This window comes from Danio rerio, chromosome 11 (assembly GCF_049306965.1).
Source record: "Danio rerio strain Tuebingen ecotype United States chromosome 11, GRCz12tu, whole genome shotgun sequence".
Classification (NCBI taxonomy): Eukaryota; Metazoa; Chordata; class Actinopteri; order Cypriniformes; family Danionidae; genus Danio; species Danio rerio.
In genome coordinates this window covers 39,062,866-39,082,285 of record NC_133186.1, presented here as the reverse complement: position 1 = coordinate 39,082,285, position 19,420 = coordinate 39,062,866, and the positions used below count along the sequence as shown (strand labels likewise).

General features: G+C 33.5%; 1 protein-coding gene across 7 annotated transcripts in view; it reads left to right on the top strand.

The window, feature by feature from the left end:
• The window catches only part of cacna2d3 (calcium channel, voltage dependent, alpha2/delta subunit 3), an 86,886-nt gene that overhangs the window by 46,467 nt on the left and 20,999 nt on the right, over positions 1-19,420 (top strand). For 3 of the 7 annotated variants that reach the window (XM_073917004.1, XM_073917002.1, XM_073917000.1), the window contains 10 exons: positions 7,194-7,265; positions 9,599-9,679; positions 9,811-9,885; positions 13,887-13,970; positions 14,210-14,281; positions 15,829-15,890; positions 15,971-16,038; positions 17,185-17,230; positions 17,325-17,422; positions 19,189-19,282. In XM_073917004.1, the coding sequence (XP_073773105.1) occupies positions 7,194-7,265; positions 9,599-9,679; positions 9,811-9,885; positions 13,887-13,970; positions 14,210-14,281; positions 15,829-15,890; positions 15,971-16,038; positions 17,185-17,230; positions 17,325-17,422; positions 19,189-19,282 (752 nt within the window). Of the gene's footprint in view, positions 1-111; positions 130-7,190; positions 7,266-9,598; positions 9,680-9,810; positions 9,886-13,886; positions 13,971-14,209; positions 14,282-15,828; positions 15,891-15,970; positions 16,039-17,184; positions 17,231-17,324; positions 17,423-19,188; positions 19,283-19,420 lie in introns of all 7 variants that reach the window. The other 4 variants (XM_073917003.1, XM_073917001.1, XM_073916999.1 and 1 more) reach the window with 2 other exon arrangements.

Here is a 19,420-nt window from a genome sequence, read left to right as displayed (position 1 = left end):
GAGCACTCAGAAGCAGATCAGGTCACACACCGTGCAGTGTGTCTCTTGTATGTGTGTAGACGTGAGCACATGTCAATGACACATATTATTTTTCTCCCTGTGTCCCTATAGCTCGCACAGGCGCACAAGGTAACAGTCGTAACCGGTGTCTCTGTGGCTCTGTTCCCAAACCTAGCGAGCTGCCTACGGAGGCAGCATTTTAAGGGCACATGCAAGATAATCACTGTTTCTTATAAGAGGCACTCTACAGTTTGCGCATTATCAAGCATGCAATAAGCTTAGTGAATAAACCATCATAAGATTCACATGTTCCGGGAAAAACATTATGTATACTCTCACTGGAAGGTGCATAAGCTGCCATTGGTATTTATGTATATACTACAGTTACATATTAGTGCCTAAATTGTATGTATTAGGATTAAAGGTTGGTTGTATTAGTACCTAAATTACAACAATTAGTACCTAAATTGTATTAAAATTTACTTATTAATGCGTTACATACAGTATAATCACAAAGTGTACTTATATGTCAATTTGAAGTCTACTAAATGTTACAGATTAGTAGCCATTGTGTAACTTGGTGTTACATTTGAATGCATACATGTTAAATATTAGTAGCCAGTGTACCTTAATGTTACATTTTAGTACATAAATGTTACAGATTAGTAGTCAAAGTGTACCTAGGTGTTACATTTTACCACATACATTTTAAATATTAGAACTTATGTGTACTTAAATGTTACATTTTAGTACATACATGTTACAAATTAGTAGTGAGTGTACCTATATGTTACATTTGAATGCATAACTGTTAATTATTCATTTCTAAGTGTACCTAGGTGTTGCATTTTAGTACTGAAATGTTACAAATTATAAGCCAGTGCACCTTGATGTTAGGACATAAATGTTATAGTTTAGTAGCCAAAGTGTACCGAGACGTTACACTATAATGGATAAATGTTACATATTAGTAGCAAGTGAACTTAGATGATACATTTTAGCACTTAAATGTTAAATATTAATACCCAAGTTTACTTTGATGTTACATTTTAGTACATAGATGTTACAGATTGGTATCCAAAGTGTACCTAAATTGTTACAGTCTAGTCTGTATATATTACAGATTAGTAGCAAGTGTTCTTAAATAGTGTACTAGTAGCCAAGGTGTATCTCGTTACATTTTAGTGCATAAAACTTTACAGATTAGTAGCCAAGGTGTACCATTTAATGCATAAATGTTAAATATTAGCACTTAAGTGTACTCAGATGTTACATTTTAGTTAATAAATGTTACAGATTAATTGCCAGTCTACTTTGATGTAAAGCTTTAGTACATAAATGTTACAGATTATTAGCCAGCGTACTTTGATGTTAATACATAAATGTTGCAGTAACATTTATGTACTGGTTGGTGCATAAATGTTACAGATTAGTAGCCTAATTGTAGCTAGATGTTACATTTTAATGCATATATTTTAAATATTAGTACTTAAGTGTATCTAGATGTTACGCGTTGGTACAGAAATGTTACAAATTAGTAGCCAGTGTAATTACATATTATGTTTTAGTACATAAATGTCACATTTTAATGCTTAATTGTTAAATATTAAAACTGAAGTGTACTTGGATGTTACAATTTAGAACATAAATGTTACAGATAAGTACACTTCGGTTTTAATATTTAACAGTCAAGCATTAAAATGTGACATTTATGTACTAAAACATAACATGTAATCACACTGGCTACTAATAATCTATTATTTTTAAAGACTCCAAATCATGCCTCCAAGTTATTGTATCTACAAAGAATGATCATCCTTTGATTGATAATATTTTAACTAAAGTTCACCAACTACAAAATCAGTTTTATCAAATCATTTTTTGCTGGGTTCCAGGACATGTCGGACTTTCAGGCAATGAGCGAGCTGATACAGCTGCTAAAGATGCTTTAAAGCAAGTAGTGAACAAATGCCAAATTCCTCCATCAGAGATGAAACCTTTTATCAACGCTTACATTTTAAACAAGTGGCAAAAGGAATGGGATGCATTAGAAAACAATAAACTACATGAAATCCAACCTGAAATTTCACACAGAATTTTAAGACATTTTAACAATCGATTTGATCAAGTAGTTTTTACCAGATGTCGTATTGGGCATATGAGAATAACACATGGTTTTTTGCTCCAAGGTGAAAACCCTACTCAGTGTTTGTGCTGCAAAACACATTTTACTGGACTGTCCTGCTTTTACTGATTCCAGAAGCCTTTTTTATGAAATGAACTCTTTGAAGGACATTTTTAACAAAGTGAAACCAGAAAAGATTTTAGAATTTTTATCATGTATTAACACAAAAATCTTATTTAATTTATGTTTTATTTTGTTTGTTGATTTTTAAATTGTATATTTATTGTTGAAAGATTCCTGCCATGAAAATAGCCTTGGTTGCTGACATGGCATTGAATAAAAAATACATTACATTACACTGGCTACTAATTTGTAAAGTTTCTGTACTAACACGTAACATCTAGATACACTTAGGTACTAATAATTAAAATGAATGCATTAAAATGTAACATCTAGGTACAATTGGGCTACTAATCTGTAACATATGTGTACTAAATTGTAACATCTAAGTAGCCAAAGTGTACCTAGATGTTAAATTTTATTTGCATAAATGTTAACATTAGTACCCAAGTGTACATATGTTAAATTTTAGTACATACATGTTACAAATTAGTAGCCAAAGTATAACTAGATGTTACATTTTAATGCATACATTTTAAACATTAGTATCTAAGTGTTCCTACAGTATGTTACATTTTACTACAATAATGTTACAGATTAGTAGCGAGTGTACTTAGATGTTATATTTCAGTTAATAAATGTTACAGATTATTAGCCAGCGTACTTTGATGTTAATACATAAATGTTGCAGTAACATTTATGTACTGGTTAGTACATAAATGTTACAGATTAGTAGCAAAGTTGTACCTAGATGTTACATTTTAATGCATATATTTTAAATATTAGTACTTAAGTGTATCTAGATGTTACGCGTTGGTACAGAAATGTTACAAATTAGTAGCCAGTGTAATTACATGTTATGTTTTAGTACATAAATGTCACATTTTAATGCTTAATTGTGAAATATTAAAAACGAAGTGTACTTATCTGTAACATTTATGTACTAAATTGTAATATATAAGTACACTTCGGTTTTAATATTTAACAATTATGCATTAAAATGTGACATTTATGTACTAAAACATAACATGTAAATACACTGGCTACTAATTTGTAACATTTCTGTACTAACGCGTAACATCTAGATACACTTAGGTACTAATATTTAAAATGCATGCATTAAAATGTAACATCTAGGTACAACTGGGCTACTAATCTGTAACATATGTACTAAATTGTAACATCTAAGTAGCCAAAGTGTACCTAGATGTTAAATTTGAATGCATAAATGTTAACATTAGTACCCAGGTGTACACATGTTAAATTTTAATGCATAAATGTTAACATTATTACCCAAGTGTACATATGTTAAATTTTAATGCATAAATGTTAACATTATTACCCAAGTGTACATATGTTAAATTTTATTACATGTTACAAATTAGTAGCCAAAGTATAACTAGATGTTACATTTTAATGCATACATTTTAAACATTAGTATCTAAGTGTTCCTACTGTAGTTGTTACATTTTACTATAATGTTACAGATTAGTAGCGAGTGTACTTAGATGTAACATTTTTGTGCATAAATGTTACAGATAGGTAGACAAAGTGTATCTAGTTATTGCATTTTAATGCACAAATGTTAAATATTAGTACCTAGTGTACTTATGTTACATTTTAGTACAAAACATTACGGATTAGTAGCCAAAATGTACCTACTCTATACTAGAGCTTACAGTTGGAGGCAATCATACAACTAATATTTGTTACATATTAGATGTTACATTTTAGTATCTTACAAATTAGAAGCCTTTTAAAAGGATAGTAATGACAGTGGCAGCTTTTGCACCTTTTTTAGTGAGTTTAAACACTGTAGATTATATACAGTATGAAGTTTTTACATACTGAGATGTATAACTACAATAGTTAAACCTGTTAAAAATAGCAAAGTTTCCTAATATATCTTGTACATTTATGTTTAATGGAGGTTATCGCAATCATGTTTGTATTACATACGACATAGAATGTTTCAAGTCATTCACTTAGTTGGAATGCTGCCTATGTAGTCAGCAGGGCAGCTGACTGGGTTTTGGAACAGAGCCTGTTTGTGTCCATTCTGTCACTGGTGTCTTGCAGCATTTCCTCATCGTAATTAGCTTTCAGCATTCCGTCTGTGGAATCTGAAAGGTTTTATTAGTTCTTGGTCGTGGATGTGGTGCAGAGTGCTACAGCAGGCAGATCCAGAGAGCCAAAGATAAAAAAGAGCCAGAGAGGGCGAGATGTGGTCAGAGATAGGGTTTGGCTTCACTCTGCTGGGTATGTCCAGAACTGCAACACCGTCCGCTCTGCCATTCCATTTCTGATAAGAACAGCTCATATATACACACACAAACACACATATATACACTCAAGTGTTCGCACCCACTCGTCTTTGACACACACACACTTTGACTCTGATACTCGGAGGCATAGGCACAGGGTGTTGGGAATTGTTCTCTGGAGTGTGTGTGTGTGTTGCTGTATCTTGGCCACTGAGACACCCCATTCATCATTTTGTGGATCATTGGCTTTTATCTCCTAAAGCCGTAATAAAACTGACATTGGAGCAGAGGGGGTGAGAGAGGCAGAGAGAGACCGAGAGAGGGGGAAGGAGAGGAACGGGGAATCACAAGGTTAATTCACAGATTTCAATTTGGCTCCTACAGGATACACCTCCAGTGCTCTGTGCAACGGAGAGGAGGCTGAACAAATGTTGGACAAAACTCAAACTGAGCTCGAGAAATTTTTTTTTTGAGCTCTCTGATGTGAGGCAGAATAAGAGACTGTAAAAGCCTCTTCTGTGGGACTGAGGGAGATTTTTTTTTTTTTTTTTTTTTTTTTTTTTTTGGATGCCAAACTGCCAATCTGCCAGAACAGCGAAACTAATGATGCTTAAATTTACATTCTAGAACACAATTTAAAGGGACAGTTCACCTAAAAATTAGATGGCTTAAAAGTGAATTCTTATACACTCTGATGAAGTTTCTATCGTTTGTTAGATAAGCTCCAGATTTGGTTTTAATACTGACTAATCTAATGTATACAGTTGAAGTCAGAATTATTAGCCCCCTGAACTATTAGCGCCCGTTTATTTTTCCCCCAATTTCTGCTTAATGGAGGGAAGATTGCTTCTGCACATTTCTAAGCATATTAGTTTTAATAACTCATTTCTAATAACTGATTTATTTTATCTTTGCCATGATGACAGTAAATAATATTTACTTGATATTTTTCAAGACACTTTTATACAGCTTAAAGTGACATTTAAAGGCTTAACTTGGTTAATAAGGTGAACTAGGCATGTTAGAGTAATTAGGCAAGTTATTGTATAATGATGGTTTGTTCTGTAGACTATCGAAAAAAAATTGCTTAAAGGGGCTAAAAAATTAAAAACTGCTTTTAAGTCTTAAATAAGACTTTCTCCAGAAGAAAAAATATTATCAGACATACTGTGAAAATTTCCTTGCTCTGTTAAACATAATTTGGGAAATATTTAAAAAAGAAAAAATAAATCAAAAGGGGGCTAATAATTCTGTCTTCAACTGTATGCCCAAATATAATATTGTATAGCTTCTTATTTAAAAGAGATTTGTGAGGGGTGTATATATTGTTAAATTCTTAACTATTGTATGACATTTCAAAAGGCTTAAAAGTGACTTATATATAATATATATAAGTGATATATATATAATGTATGTATATGTATGTATGTATGTAGTTATTTGCCCCTCTGTTTAGTTTTTACTCCAATTTCTGTTTAACGGAGAAAAGATTTTTTTTCAACACATTTCTAAACATAATAGTTTAATAACTAATTTCTAATAACTGATTTATTTTTTCTTTGCCATGATGACAGCAAATAATATTTTATTAGATATTTTTCAAGACACTTCTATACAGCTTAAAGTGACATTTAAAGGCTTAACTAGGTTAATAAGGTGAACTAGGCAGGTTAGAGTAATTAGGCAAGTCATTGTAAAACGGTGTTTTATTTGTAGGCAATCGAGAAAAAATATAGCTTAAATGGGCTAATAATTTAGACCCTAAAATGGTGTTTACAATATTAATAACACTTTTATTTTAGTTGAAATAAAACAAATAAGACATTTCTCCAGAAGACAAAATATTATCAAACACAATGTAACAATATCTTTGCTCTGTTAAACATAATTTGGAAAAGATTTAAAAAAGAAAAAAAAAATTCAAAAAGTGGCTATTAATTCTGACTTCAACTGTATATATCATCAAAATCACTTTAAAGGAGTATTATTATAAAACCATTAATAAACCACTTTTATTACATTAATGCAGTCATTTTTGGGCCTTAACAACTCCCATTTAAAAAAAATTATGTTTCACTGTTCCCCTAAAAATATCATTAGGATGGTAAAATATTGACCATATTAAAATTTTTGTGTGAACTATCCTTTTAATATTTTTTTGTAGATTTTGTTCAGTGAATATTTTCACCAGGACACAAAACCATGATGCTAGCTGATTTTTAGATAATTTTTCCTCCAATGTTTTCCTCCAGTGTTTTTTTCCGTAACAAACACAAACAGCAGAATCCTCTGAAGGGCCACTGTAAAACATGCATAATGGACACACACACACATAAGGCTGAGGTGAGGGAATAGCAGACCTAGTTTCAGCGAGCTCATGCGTTAAATCATGTCAGCCCTCATCGTGCCCGCAGCTGAGCTTACAGTTCAGCTCCAAAGATGAACCATCTTCACCAGATCACCCTTCACTTGTCTACACCTCGCACGGCCATTAATCAAAACGTTGGTTTGAATATTTCATATCGCAGCAACTTCCTTGATCCTGAAGGCCGGTAGGACAACGCAATGTGAGCGTGTGATCCGGCTCTGGAGATTAATGCTCATCCAAACTCTTTATTGGATGCATTTTTCTCCAACGTTCGTGTGAATTTAAATCTGAAAGACTTGTGTTGATCTGTCAGCAGCTTGGAGAGAATAAAGGTCCAAACCCGATGACCACAGTGGCCATGCCTGTGTTTAGCACCAAGAATGAAACGGTGAGTAGTTTGTTTGTGTGGGTGACATGATTTGTTGTTCTGTCAAGTTTTAAGCTTGGATATACGCTTTTAACTGGACAACATTAATTTATTGGTCATACTTAACAATAGGATTTTATTAGTAAAGGTGCTGTATGTAAGTTTTTGACTCCTCTAAAGGATAAAAATACCATAACATGTTTCCAGATATTTAAGAAACATGCTAAGTGAACATTCTTGTTTATCTGAAAAACAATGCTGAAGTCAGATATTCTGCTTTTAATTAGAATACGACTTAAATCATCCTTTACATTCAATAGTCAGGCACACTCCTGTTGATGTTGTCAATCTGGCAACCTACGCTTGCGTTTGTTTTGAACCAGGAGTGCAATACCTAGTTCAACCACTGGGTGTCAGACTTGCATACTGCACATTTACTACCATGAAGTAACCATGAAGCATACATTTTTTACAGTATTAATTCATCTTTGTTTACATTAGTTAATGGTAATCAAGTCTTTATTGTTAGTTCATGTTAACTCACAGCGCATTAACTAATGTTAACAAGCAAGAATTCAAATGTTATTATTTGCATTAGTACGTTCGGTTGTACTGTGATTAATAATTGCTGTACAAGCATTCTTTATTATTAGTTCATGTTAGTAAATACATTAATGTAAGAAAAATAAAAACATTATTGTAAAGAGTGAGTAATGTATTAAAAGTAAAACTTCCTTGTGGAATTGTTACTATTTTAATCTTATAATTATATTAGATAAATATTAAATGTTGTCAATGTATATAACTATATATATTAATATGAATGTATTTTTGAAAAGGTAATACTTTGAAATTAAAATATTTATATGTAATAACATTGTAATTTTAATAGTCCAGTAAAATAAAGTGCAAAATAGTAATAATATAAGTTAAATGTTTTAAAGTTTCTATATGGAACTATATTGATATTAATATTATTAAACTACATTTCAATCAAACTAAATTACACCAATCAGTTGCTTTTTTATAGTAATAATAATTATTATTATGACTATCATTTTATTTATAGGCCCCTTACATGCAATGTTGTCAGGGTCGCACTTGCACAATTTGAACTCTTTAAAAATGCAGTTGTGAGGAAAAATATGAAGTTGCATGTTATGTTTTTTGCCTACTTTCATAATGTGCCGTGTCTGCCAAAATGTTTCTTTCTCTCAAAAATAAATGAAAATGAAAAATTTCTTAATTTCTTAAACTAACTTTCTTAATGCACATTGATCTCGCAAAACACACCTGGCAACCCAAAGACCGCTGCACACCAGTGAGCAAAACTGCCTCATGGTTGGTGGAAGTTGGGATGGAAATTTTCAAAAAATCTTTGACCTGGCAACCCTGCTAACATGATACCCAAGGACACTTTACAAATATAATAATATATAATATAATAATATAGTAATAATAATATTTTATAATATAATAAAATAATAATAGTATAACAAATAGAATCGAATATAATGCATGAAAATTATACTTAATGTTTCTGTTAGTACACTCTAAAGGCTGATTTATACTTCTGCGTCAAGTGCACACGTATGGTCCGGCGAAGCCTTTGTGCAGTCTCATACCCCTGACGCACACTTCTCAAAAAATTTAACTACATGTCACAATGACACGTAATGCAAGCCCTGTGATTGGGCGACTTGGTAGTGTTGAATAGTGTGGCTGGTGCTGAGCGCCGCAAACCCGAGGGAACGAGTGTTTACAAGTGTTGAGTCCCATTAGGTAGCTCTAGATGGAAACTTTTGTTTTGTGTTTACCTTATGATTAAAATTGTTGCACGTCCGCCGTTTCTCACCTCAGAAGTTTTAGCTACTTGTACATTAGGGTAGACATTAGAAACAACAAAACACCCATAAAAAGCTTGACACAGGGGAACATAAAAACCTATTGGCAGCTAGCATTACAGAAGTGTTTTTGCAGAGCTACACAAACAGCACACAGAAGTATAAATTCATGCCTACGCGCATGGCAGATGCCGTGGGTCACAGTGATCTCTCAATGCAGAAGTATAAACCAGCCTTGACACTCAAAGGATGTTTCTGACGGTACTTGGGATGGAACATTTTTCTTTTACCTGGCAACCCTGATAACAAGATACTCCAGGACACTTTACAACAAATGTAATCTAATATGTTGCAAGCAGATTTTACTTAATGTTTCTTTTAGTGCACTCTCACACTCAAAGAATGTTTCACTTTAATTTATTTTCATTCAAAAAAATTGTCAAAAATAAGACAGATACGCATAATTAACATGCATATGCTGTGCGAAAAATAAAATCTTTGTCTCCTCAGAAAAACCAAGGCATCCTGCTGGGCGTCGCGGGCACTGATATCCCCATTCAGGAGCTAATGAAAGTCATCCCAAAACACAAGGTAGGATGTTACCAGCGTAATAATAGTCTGGATTTAAAAAATCAATTTCAATCTGTTCAATTTTACACTCTCTGTATCTGAAACTGTGATAATACGATCATTTTTTTACAGTCTTATCTTCTCTTTTCCAGCTAGGAATACACGGATATGCTTTTGCCATCACCAGTAATGGATATCTCCTGTTGCACCCTGACCTGAGGCCCCTGGTAAGCACTAATTTTACACTGTTACTTCATCCAGCCTTATATATTAGCATTATGATTTCAAACTCCACCACAAAAAGCTACAATATGATACAACAGACATGCAGTTACATCCAAGCCCAAACAAACAGGTAAAAAAAAAAATCTACCCACACATGGAGTGTGTGCTTGTGAGAGCGCTGGTGGGACGCTGAGGTGCATCATGGGAGATGTAGTTTTTGTAATCCCAACCCTTTTCCTCTGATATATTGCATGCAGGAATAAAAGCCCATTCATGTGCCTGCCAGGGCTGATCAGAGCACTGAGGTAACTCACCCTTCACAGGGACACCCCTCACCCCCCGCTCTCAGTCACCTCGCGTGGCTCTGTGTGTTGTGGACGTGCTGTTGGTGTGTTTTCGTTGTAATGTGGCTCCAGTGCTGCTGTGCATTAGTTTGTGTTTGCGTAGCGGTGGTGTGCATCAGTCAAGGCTTCTGAGTGTGTGTTAAAAGTGTGTATTTACTGACCTCACCGACTCGGTGTTGCTCAACAGCGACAGATGTGGTAAAATGAGTATTATTAGTGAAATATTGGATAAGAACTGGACTTTATTGAAGCATTTATAAAACTTATGTCTATTTTAGGATCTGTTCCAAACCATAGTGAACTGAACTGTTTGTTTACTGCAGGTTTCACAGATGAACTAAGACTGTTACAAAAAGTGACATTGGATAATATTGTGTAAAAATTGGATTTCGGTTACAGTAAATAGCTGAAAGCACTGTAACATGGTGGCAACACCAAATCTCCAAAAATAAACATTTATTAACTCTTCATCAGATAATATTGATCACAGCATGTTAATCTTTTATACGCTTCTGGATCACATGATCTCACACAGTCTCACAACAAAGGAAAAGTAAACATTAATGAATTGAACACAACTTGTATATTCACAAAGAAAAATCAGAAAAACAGCAACAAGTCCTATATACTAAACCCTAAATAATGAAAAAATGAAATTATAACATTATCAAAAACCTTAGTTTTAATTAAATTGTTGTCAATCATTCAATCTGCTTAAGCGGGTCACAGATTGGATACGCCGCTCAGCGACGCGACACAGCGTGCACATGACAGTTGGAAGTATCGTACACCAGACGTGCACATTTGCATGTTATTTAAAATGACACTATTCAGATGACGCTCTGTGGTGCGGCAGAAATATGAACAGTGCCCTGAGTCATGGCTGGGCTGAGCGGCGCTGGTGTGCGACCCCCTTGAGGCCCTGTTTACACTAATACATTTTAGTTTTAAAACGCATACGTTTTGCTACAGTTACGCCACCCGTTCTCACTACACCAGAGTTTTCGAGCCCCAATAACGTAGCGTTTTGAAAACGCTGAAGAGGCCGTTTTTGGTTTTAAAACACTGATGCTCCATGTCAGTGTGGATGGGAAAAACGAAGACATCTGAAGACGGAGGCGGGGCTGCAGACATTTGCCTCTCTAATTAGGGCTTCATTCATTCATTTTCTTGTCGGCTTAGTCCCTTTATTAATCCAGGGTCGCCACAGCGGATTGAACCGCCAGCTTATCCATCACGTTTTTACATAGCGGATGCCCTTCCAGCCGCAACCCATCTTTGGGAAACATCCACACACTCATATCTACACTACGGACAATTTAGCCTACCCATTTCACCTGTACCGCATGTCTTTGGACTGTGGGGGAAACCGGAGCACCCGGAGGAAACCCACGTAAACACAAGGAGAACATGCAAACTCCACACAGAAACGCCAACTGAGCCGAGCCGAGGTTTGAGCCAGTGACCAAGCGACATTCTTGCTGTGAGACAACAGCATTACCTACTGCGCCACTGCATCACACCCTGATTAGTGCTTTTCCCTCAATATTAAGTAGCCTACTACACACAGTTCAGTCCTGCATCCTTTCCTTGTAAGTTCAGACTTCGCTGGTTTGATATGGAAAACAAACTCCCGAGGACACGTTGGGTAAATCTTCAAAGGCAATAGTGTAATTTATAACATCATTCACATCACCCTGGTTACGTAGTTTCACTTACTTAAAAATGAATGAAAACATGATGTGAGGACCTGCCTATTTGCATTTTGATATTAGCAACTTAACAGACACTAAAAATGTTGAGGCATCGTGTAGCTGCATTATACGAGCGTCATTTTCATGCAGTCGAAAGACATGTGGGTTTATTGGGTATGCTAAAATTGACCGTAGTGTATGAGTGTGAATGTTTACCAGTGATGGGTAGGTTAAAACATATGCGGGATAAGTTGGCGGTTCATTCTGCTGTGGCGACCCCTGATTAGTAAAGGGACTAAGCTGAAAAGAAAATTAATTAACATTTAACGTATTGATCTCCATCAATACTTCTTGTATTGTTACTGCAATACATAGAAAAATACTAATAATTTCTTAATGAAATATTTAAATTAATGCTTTATACAATGCTCAGCATAACCGAGTAGACCCAATTTTGAAAATGAATATTTTTTTTATTAATTTCTGAGTGAATATAGGCAATGTATTTTTTTTTTGTGCATTTAAACAAAGCAGATTTATTAAACACGCACACACAGACAGACACACACACACACACACACACACACACACACACACATATATATATATATATATATATATATATATATATATATATATTACAAAATATTTTAGTCACCAAACATATTTAGAAATAGAAAGATAATACAATTAAATTCAAGCAAAATATAAATATATATATATATATATATATATATATATAAACATATTAAATATATATGCAACCTACAAAATTTCAACTAACACATAAATTTGGCTGTGCTAGTTTTTGGACCGTTATCATAAGTTATTTTGTTAGATAAGCTCCAGATTTGGTTTCAGTACTGACTAATCTAATGTATATGCACAAATATAATATTGTATAGGATCCTATTAAAAATATAAATTTAAAAGAGAGATTTGTGGGGGATGTAATTGTATATGCTGAGCACTGTATGTGATCAAATTTAAAATACAAATAATTGCTATAAATAGTATTAAAACCTTTCAATTTTTTTCTACATATTTTGAGTGGTTCACTTAACACATAATAAATATACCTTCTTGTCTTTAAACATATATATTTAGCACAATGAAAGTCAAATATAACATTAAATATTTGAAGCTTTGGCAGAAAAAACATCCAATAAAACAAATCAATTCTTAGCATTCTCAGAAGCTGTTTGTGTGCTCCACATTAAAGTCAATAATTAAGTCAAAAACTTGCATACAGCACCTTTATTGTTCAGTTTTTATGTACGTGATTTATTGAATTTTGTCACTTATGAGTTTCCATCTTGTTTAGAGTTCTGCCCATGTAGACAGAAGACAGCAAGGCAGCTCATTAGGGATTGGAACAGAACCATGACAGAATGAATTTCCAGAAACCAATCTGAGGAAGAAGAAAAAAAGATTAGACCGATTATTTTGACACAGATCCCTATAAGCCAGACACTGGCTGCACTGATAGCGTGTAAACAAAACTCATTTCGTTACACCACAGTTTCTCCATCCTGCTCCTGGAATCCCTCAGCACTGCACATGTTGGATTTTTCACGTTTCTTTTTTGTAATACCACAAAAATGACAGATAGCACTGAAACAGGTGTCACAGCCGTCTCAGTGACAGACTCTGTAAACGCTAAATAAAAGACTCACAGAAGCGGCCCACAACCAGTCAATCAAAACATGCTTCCTGCCTGTCCATCATTTTCTAGTTCAGGATGCCTCTGATCATTTTGGAGTAAGAAGTACAAAATTGTAAAATGCGCAGTGCGAGTGGGAACATCAGAGGGCAGGAGTGAAAAACGCTGGACTAATGGCCTCAATCACCACGTACTGTACGTTTCTGTCTCCATCGTGTTGCCCATATGGTCCCAGTTTCTGACTGCATCTGCATTGCTGTCCTCTAAAGCACTTCTTGTCCTCTTTGTGTCTTTTCCTGCAGTACCAGGAGGGCCAGAAGAGGAAGAAACCCAGTTACAGCAGTGTGGACCTGTCCGAGGTGGAGTGGGAGGACACTGAGGATGTTGTATGGATCACTTTTTGTGTTGTTGTTTTCTTTAATGAGTGCACTCAATGCAGTACACTTGCTGTAGTATTAGCTTTATGCAAGTATGCTGATGCATTGCAGATGCTCAGTTTAGTTATTATACATTTCGTTCATCTACTTGCATAAAATCTGTAAAATTGTATAAAATACATATTAATAGTATTAATGTGGTAAATTAAAATAAATAAGTAATTCTTCTTAAATGTGTTTGTTTGTAGTTGCGTACAGCGATGGTGAACAGGAAAACTGGCACTTTCTCAATGGAAGTAAAAAGAACAGTGGACAAAGGGGTAATGCTTTTATGTTTATTCATATTTCCTTATTTTCACAGCGAAGGGACAGTGGAGAATATATTTAAGATTCCTCAATATGTAAATGTATCCAAATTAGCCCGAAGGCTAGTTTTTATTGGTAGCATCTTTGCCAGATGTTAAAAACAGCAAACATGCAAATTCAAATTTAAATTATAAACAATACTTAAATATACATTACTAATGAACAACAAATTTACATGCAAGACAATTACAATTTTCTTACAATCTTTTACAATTAAAGATTTTGTACAGTGCTCAGCATATATTAGTACACCCCAGACAAATCTGTTTTAAATTAATATTTTTAATAGGATGCTTTAATAGTTGCCTATACCTGTACATTAGATTAGTCTGTACTAAAGCCAAATCAATAATGGTACAAAAATTAGTACACCCAAATGTATATGTTTAGGAAAAATATTACATTATATAGAAAAAAAATTACATAAAATATATGAGTTTGTTAATGTTGTTTTCTTTTTGTTGATTATATTTTGCAATATTTTGCTTAAATCTAAATGTATTATCTTATTATTTCTAAAGATGTTTAGTGACTAAACTATTATTTTCATTAATATTTCTTTTTAATAAAACAGTTTTCTTCAAATGCACCAAATTATTTGACCTATTTTTACTGAGAAGTGTATAAACATGGGGTGTACTTATTTATGCTCAGCACTGTATAGGACAATACTGTAGTATGAAGTTATTTCAAAAAGGCTATGCTTTATTTTATTGTCCTTGTTACAGTGTAACTATACTATACTGCATGGTTAAGGTGAGGATGAGGGTTTAGTTTAGGATTAATTGCATGAAATTATGCTTAATTTATTATTACTATAAAGGGTCTCCATGGGTTCTTAAAATGTATTAAAATGTCTTAAATTGCTAAAACAAAATTTTTTGCCTTAAAGTCTTAAATTTACCAAAATATTGTGTTGTAGGTCTTAAATAATTTTAAGCAGGTCTTAATTTTCCTACGTCAATGAAAAGCTACTTGTTCAGGTATCACATCAACAGCAATCCATCTCAATAAAACTTTTAACGAATAGTTTAAATTTTAACTATTTATCAAAAGTTCTTCATTTATTTATGGTAAGGACACTAACCTAGAGAGACAGTTGTGCATATATTTAGCTCATATATAAAGCTTTCATACATACATATATTATTATTATTATTATTATTTATTTATTTATTTATTTTTAAGAAATGTTGACAAATTATTAATAACTAAATATTAATTTATTAATATACATTTTTTGATGAGGTTATTAAAAATATTTTCCTATTCTATTAGTGTTTAGCCCCATATACGTCTGACATTTCATTAATAATGATCTTAAAAAGGTCTTTAAAAGTCTTAAATTTGACTGTAAAAACTGCAGAAACGCTGCTACTGTATAGTAAGTACATGGCATTTGTAGCAAGAGCACTGTAAATTAAAATGTTACCAAAGAACATTAATAGCAAAATATAACTTACTAACTAATACTTGATTCTTTACATTTGTCTCCCACCAGAAACGAGTCTTGACGATGCACAATGATTATTACTACACAGATATTAAAGGAACTCCATTTAGGTTGGTGGTGTTTCTTGTACTGTTTGTTAAAATACCAAATTGAATACATAATTACATTTTGTTTTCTTTTTGGTTTGTAGTGTAGGAGTGGCACTCTCTCGAGGACATGGAAAGTACTTCTTTAAAGGGAATGTTTCACTAGAAGCTGGTGAGGATTTGCTTTATGAGGAAGAATGATCTAGGAATGTTAATTATTATAGTTTAACTCTTTATGGTTTTGTTACTTACTCATTAAAAGGGGTTGTTATATTGTGAAGCATTAGCATACATTCATTTCTCATTTTCATGTGTTGAAATTAATGATAAATGGTTAAAAAATGTCATACATTTCTTTATCCATTTTATATTTAGTCTTTAGTATCAACAATTCCAGCATTTTATACGCCACTACCGACCTGGTGCTCATTACATTGGCTGAAATGTTCAAATATGCATTAGTTTAATAAAAAAAATTTTGATTTTAAGTTTTTTTTATATATATGAAAACACCTGGAACTATATTTTGTGGCATAGATACTGTAGAAATTTTTGCTTTTTCTGTAGTAATCATGTAGTCATCACAGTGGTACACTTCAACACTTCAAAAAATTATTTTATTGTCTTGTTTTAAGAAATAATATGCCAAAATTAAAAGATTTTTATTAAAACAAGCAAAATAATCTGCCAATAGTGTAAGCAAAATAATCTTTGTTGTCGATTTGACATAAGATTTTTTAGCTTACCCCATTGGAAAATTATTTAGCTTGTTTTAAGGGAAAACACACTTCATTTTGGCATATTATTTCTTCAAAACAAGACAATAGTTCATGCTTGTCTAGAAAATGCTTCTGTTTTAAGAATTTTTAGATATTTGGACTAGAAACAAAACAAAAAATCAAAGTAAAAAATCTATTTTATGCAATAAAATGATCAAATATTATATGATTATTGCATAATATATAATACTTTTCATAAACATGTTCTGTATATACACATTCATTACCATGTTAATACTTTCATTGTGAACTTATTTTATTGTCCTGCAAACTATAAGTATTGTTGAAGTTATTGTTTAAGTCCTTCATAGGTAACCAGATCTGTTTTCTTGATATCTTCCTTTCCTCTGGGCCGAAAACACAAAGATCATAATTCAGACGGATTAGCTGTCTGTGCTCATTTTAACAGCAGCGCTTTGTGAGAAAGGATCTGCTCTCTTTTCTTTTCTCACTGCTTGTTATATCCATAAGTATCCAGAACCCTCCAGTTCATCTATAATCCTCCCTAATCTCTAATAAACACATTTTTTTTTTCTTAGGTCTACATGATCTGGAGCAGCCGGATGTAGCCCTTGCTGATGAATGGTAAACCTGTATTACCACTTTAGATATAGCTATAATAATACTCTTGTAAATCTCACAACTGAATGTGTTTGACTTTATTTTTTGTACGTTTCAGGACGTACTGTACCACAGAAGAGCATCATGAGCATCGGCACCTGACTCAAGTTCAGGCTATCAAAATCTACATGACCAGCCGGAAACCACATTTCAAGTGTGAGCAGATTTTCAGATGCCATTTAAAATCAATGTAAAATCTCATTTACTTTCTAAACACGCATTCTTAAGCATTGTATGATTGATTTATCAATGCACGTTATTTTAAGGAGTGTTCATAAACTTTCATTTAAACAAGTTGTTCCACCTAAGAATGATTTTTTTCTTTCCAACTCAATCAATTTTCAGTTAAAAGAGCTTTTTTTACGGTCTAAACTTCTGTGCACATTTTAAAGTTGAGAAATAGAAAGCAATACACAGAAGAATAGGTCTGTTTGGCAGGTTTTTACTTAAACCCAGTCAGTTATGTCTTAAGTAAACTTTGTTTTTCATTGGTAAACATACACTACCTGACAAAAGTCTTCTTGTTGATCCCAGTTATAAAATGAATAAATAATAACTTGACTTTGTAATTTGTAAAAGTGGCAGAAGGTAGATTTTTCTGATGAATCATCTTTTTAACTGCATCCCAATCATCACAAATACAGCAGGAGACCTAATGGAACCTGCATGGACCCAAGATTCTCATAGAAATCCATCAAGTTTGGTAAAGGAATAATCATGGTTTGGGGCTACGTTCAGTATGGGGGCATGCGAGAAACCTGCAGAGTGTATTGCAACATCAACAGCCTGAGGTATCAACACATTTGTGCTGCCCGTTACATTACAAACCACAGTGGAGGGCAAATTCTTCAGCAGGATAGCGCTCCTTCTCATACTTCAGCCTCCACATCAAAGTTCCTGAAAGCAAAGAAGGTCAAGGTGCTTCAGGATTGGCCAGCCTAGCCACCAGACATAAACATTATTGAGCATGTCTGGGGTAAGATGGAGGAGGCATTGAAGATAAATCCAAAGAATCCTGATAAACTTTGGGAGTTCTGCAGGAACACTTTCTTTGCCCTTCCAGATGACTTTATTAATAAGTGATTTGAGTCATTGCAGAGATGTATGGATGCAGTCCTCCTAGCTCATGGGAGGCAGACACAATATTAATTCTTTTTCCTCTGCTCCATGACTTTATATTTTATTCTGTACATTATTTATGTGAAGTGACAAGACTTTTGTCTTAGCAAAGTCAGACTTGACTGTCCTAATTAAAGAAAATCAAGACATGATAATTTGTTTTATTTTGGTAAAATAAGCATAATCTAGAGGCCTTTGCCTTTCATATAATGCATTTTTGATACCAAATGATCAACTAGAAGTCAAGTTATTATTTGTTGCTTCTAAATAAGTTGGATAGGTGACATGACTATTGTCAGGTAGAGTATATGCACATTTGTTTTCCCCATTTTATTTATGCTTTGTTTGGGACTTTACTCTTTCTTCCAACAACTTTTAAACATGAAAAACCTTTGAAAAAGTGACCTTTATTAACATTTTTAATAGTTTAATATATTGTCTGGGTTGGTGATGTATATTACGATACAAAAATATTGTAATAAACTGCAAGTATATTTTCTGATATTTTACATGTATTTCTCTATTTATTATTTCTTATACACAATATGATTTCACACTACTAAAATGTCCATAAAAGTCACTTTGTTGAACTCTCCTTCTCACAAAGCTGTTTTATTGGCCTGAAAAGTCTCTGACCTGCACTGTTTTTCAGTGTTTTGTTGTAGTTGTTCCTGCGAAGTTTGGCCACAATGTCCTTTAACTATCTTACAAAATTACCTCAGTGGTTTAAAGACTGTCCTCATTAAAGTCGCTGTCCGACACGTATTCTGGAGTGTGTAAATGTCCTCTCCTGCTTGTTGTAGGTGACAGAGAGCTGATTCAGCAGGTTCTGTTTGATGCTGTGGTCACCGCTCCTGTAGAAGCCTACTGGACTGGACTGGCCCTCAATAAATCTGAGTGAGTTTGAACTTTCACTTAACCTTGAAGATGCCACATTTTTATTTCACGTAATGTTTTGTAAACAAGTTTCGGGAGGAGCACGCGCAGAAGTTTTGTATCAGATAGGTCATTGACAATTATTCTATTATCCAATCA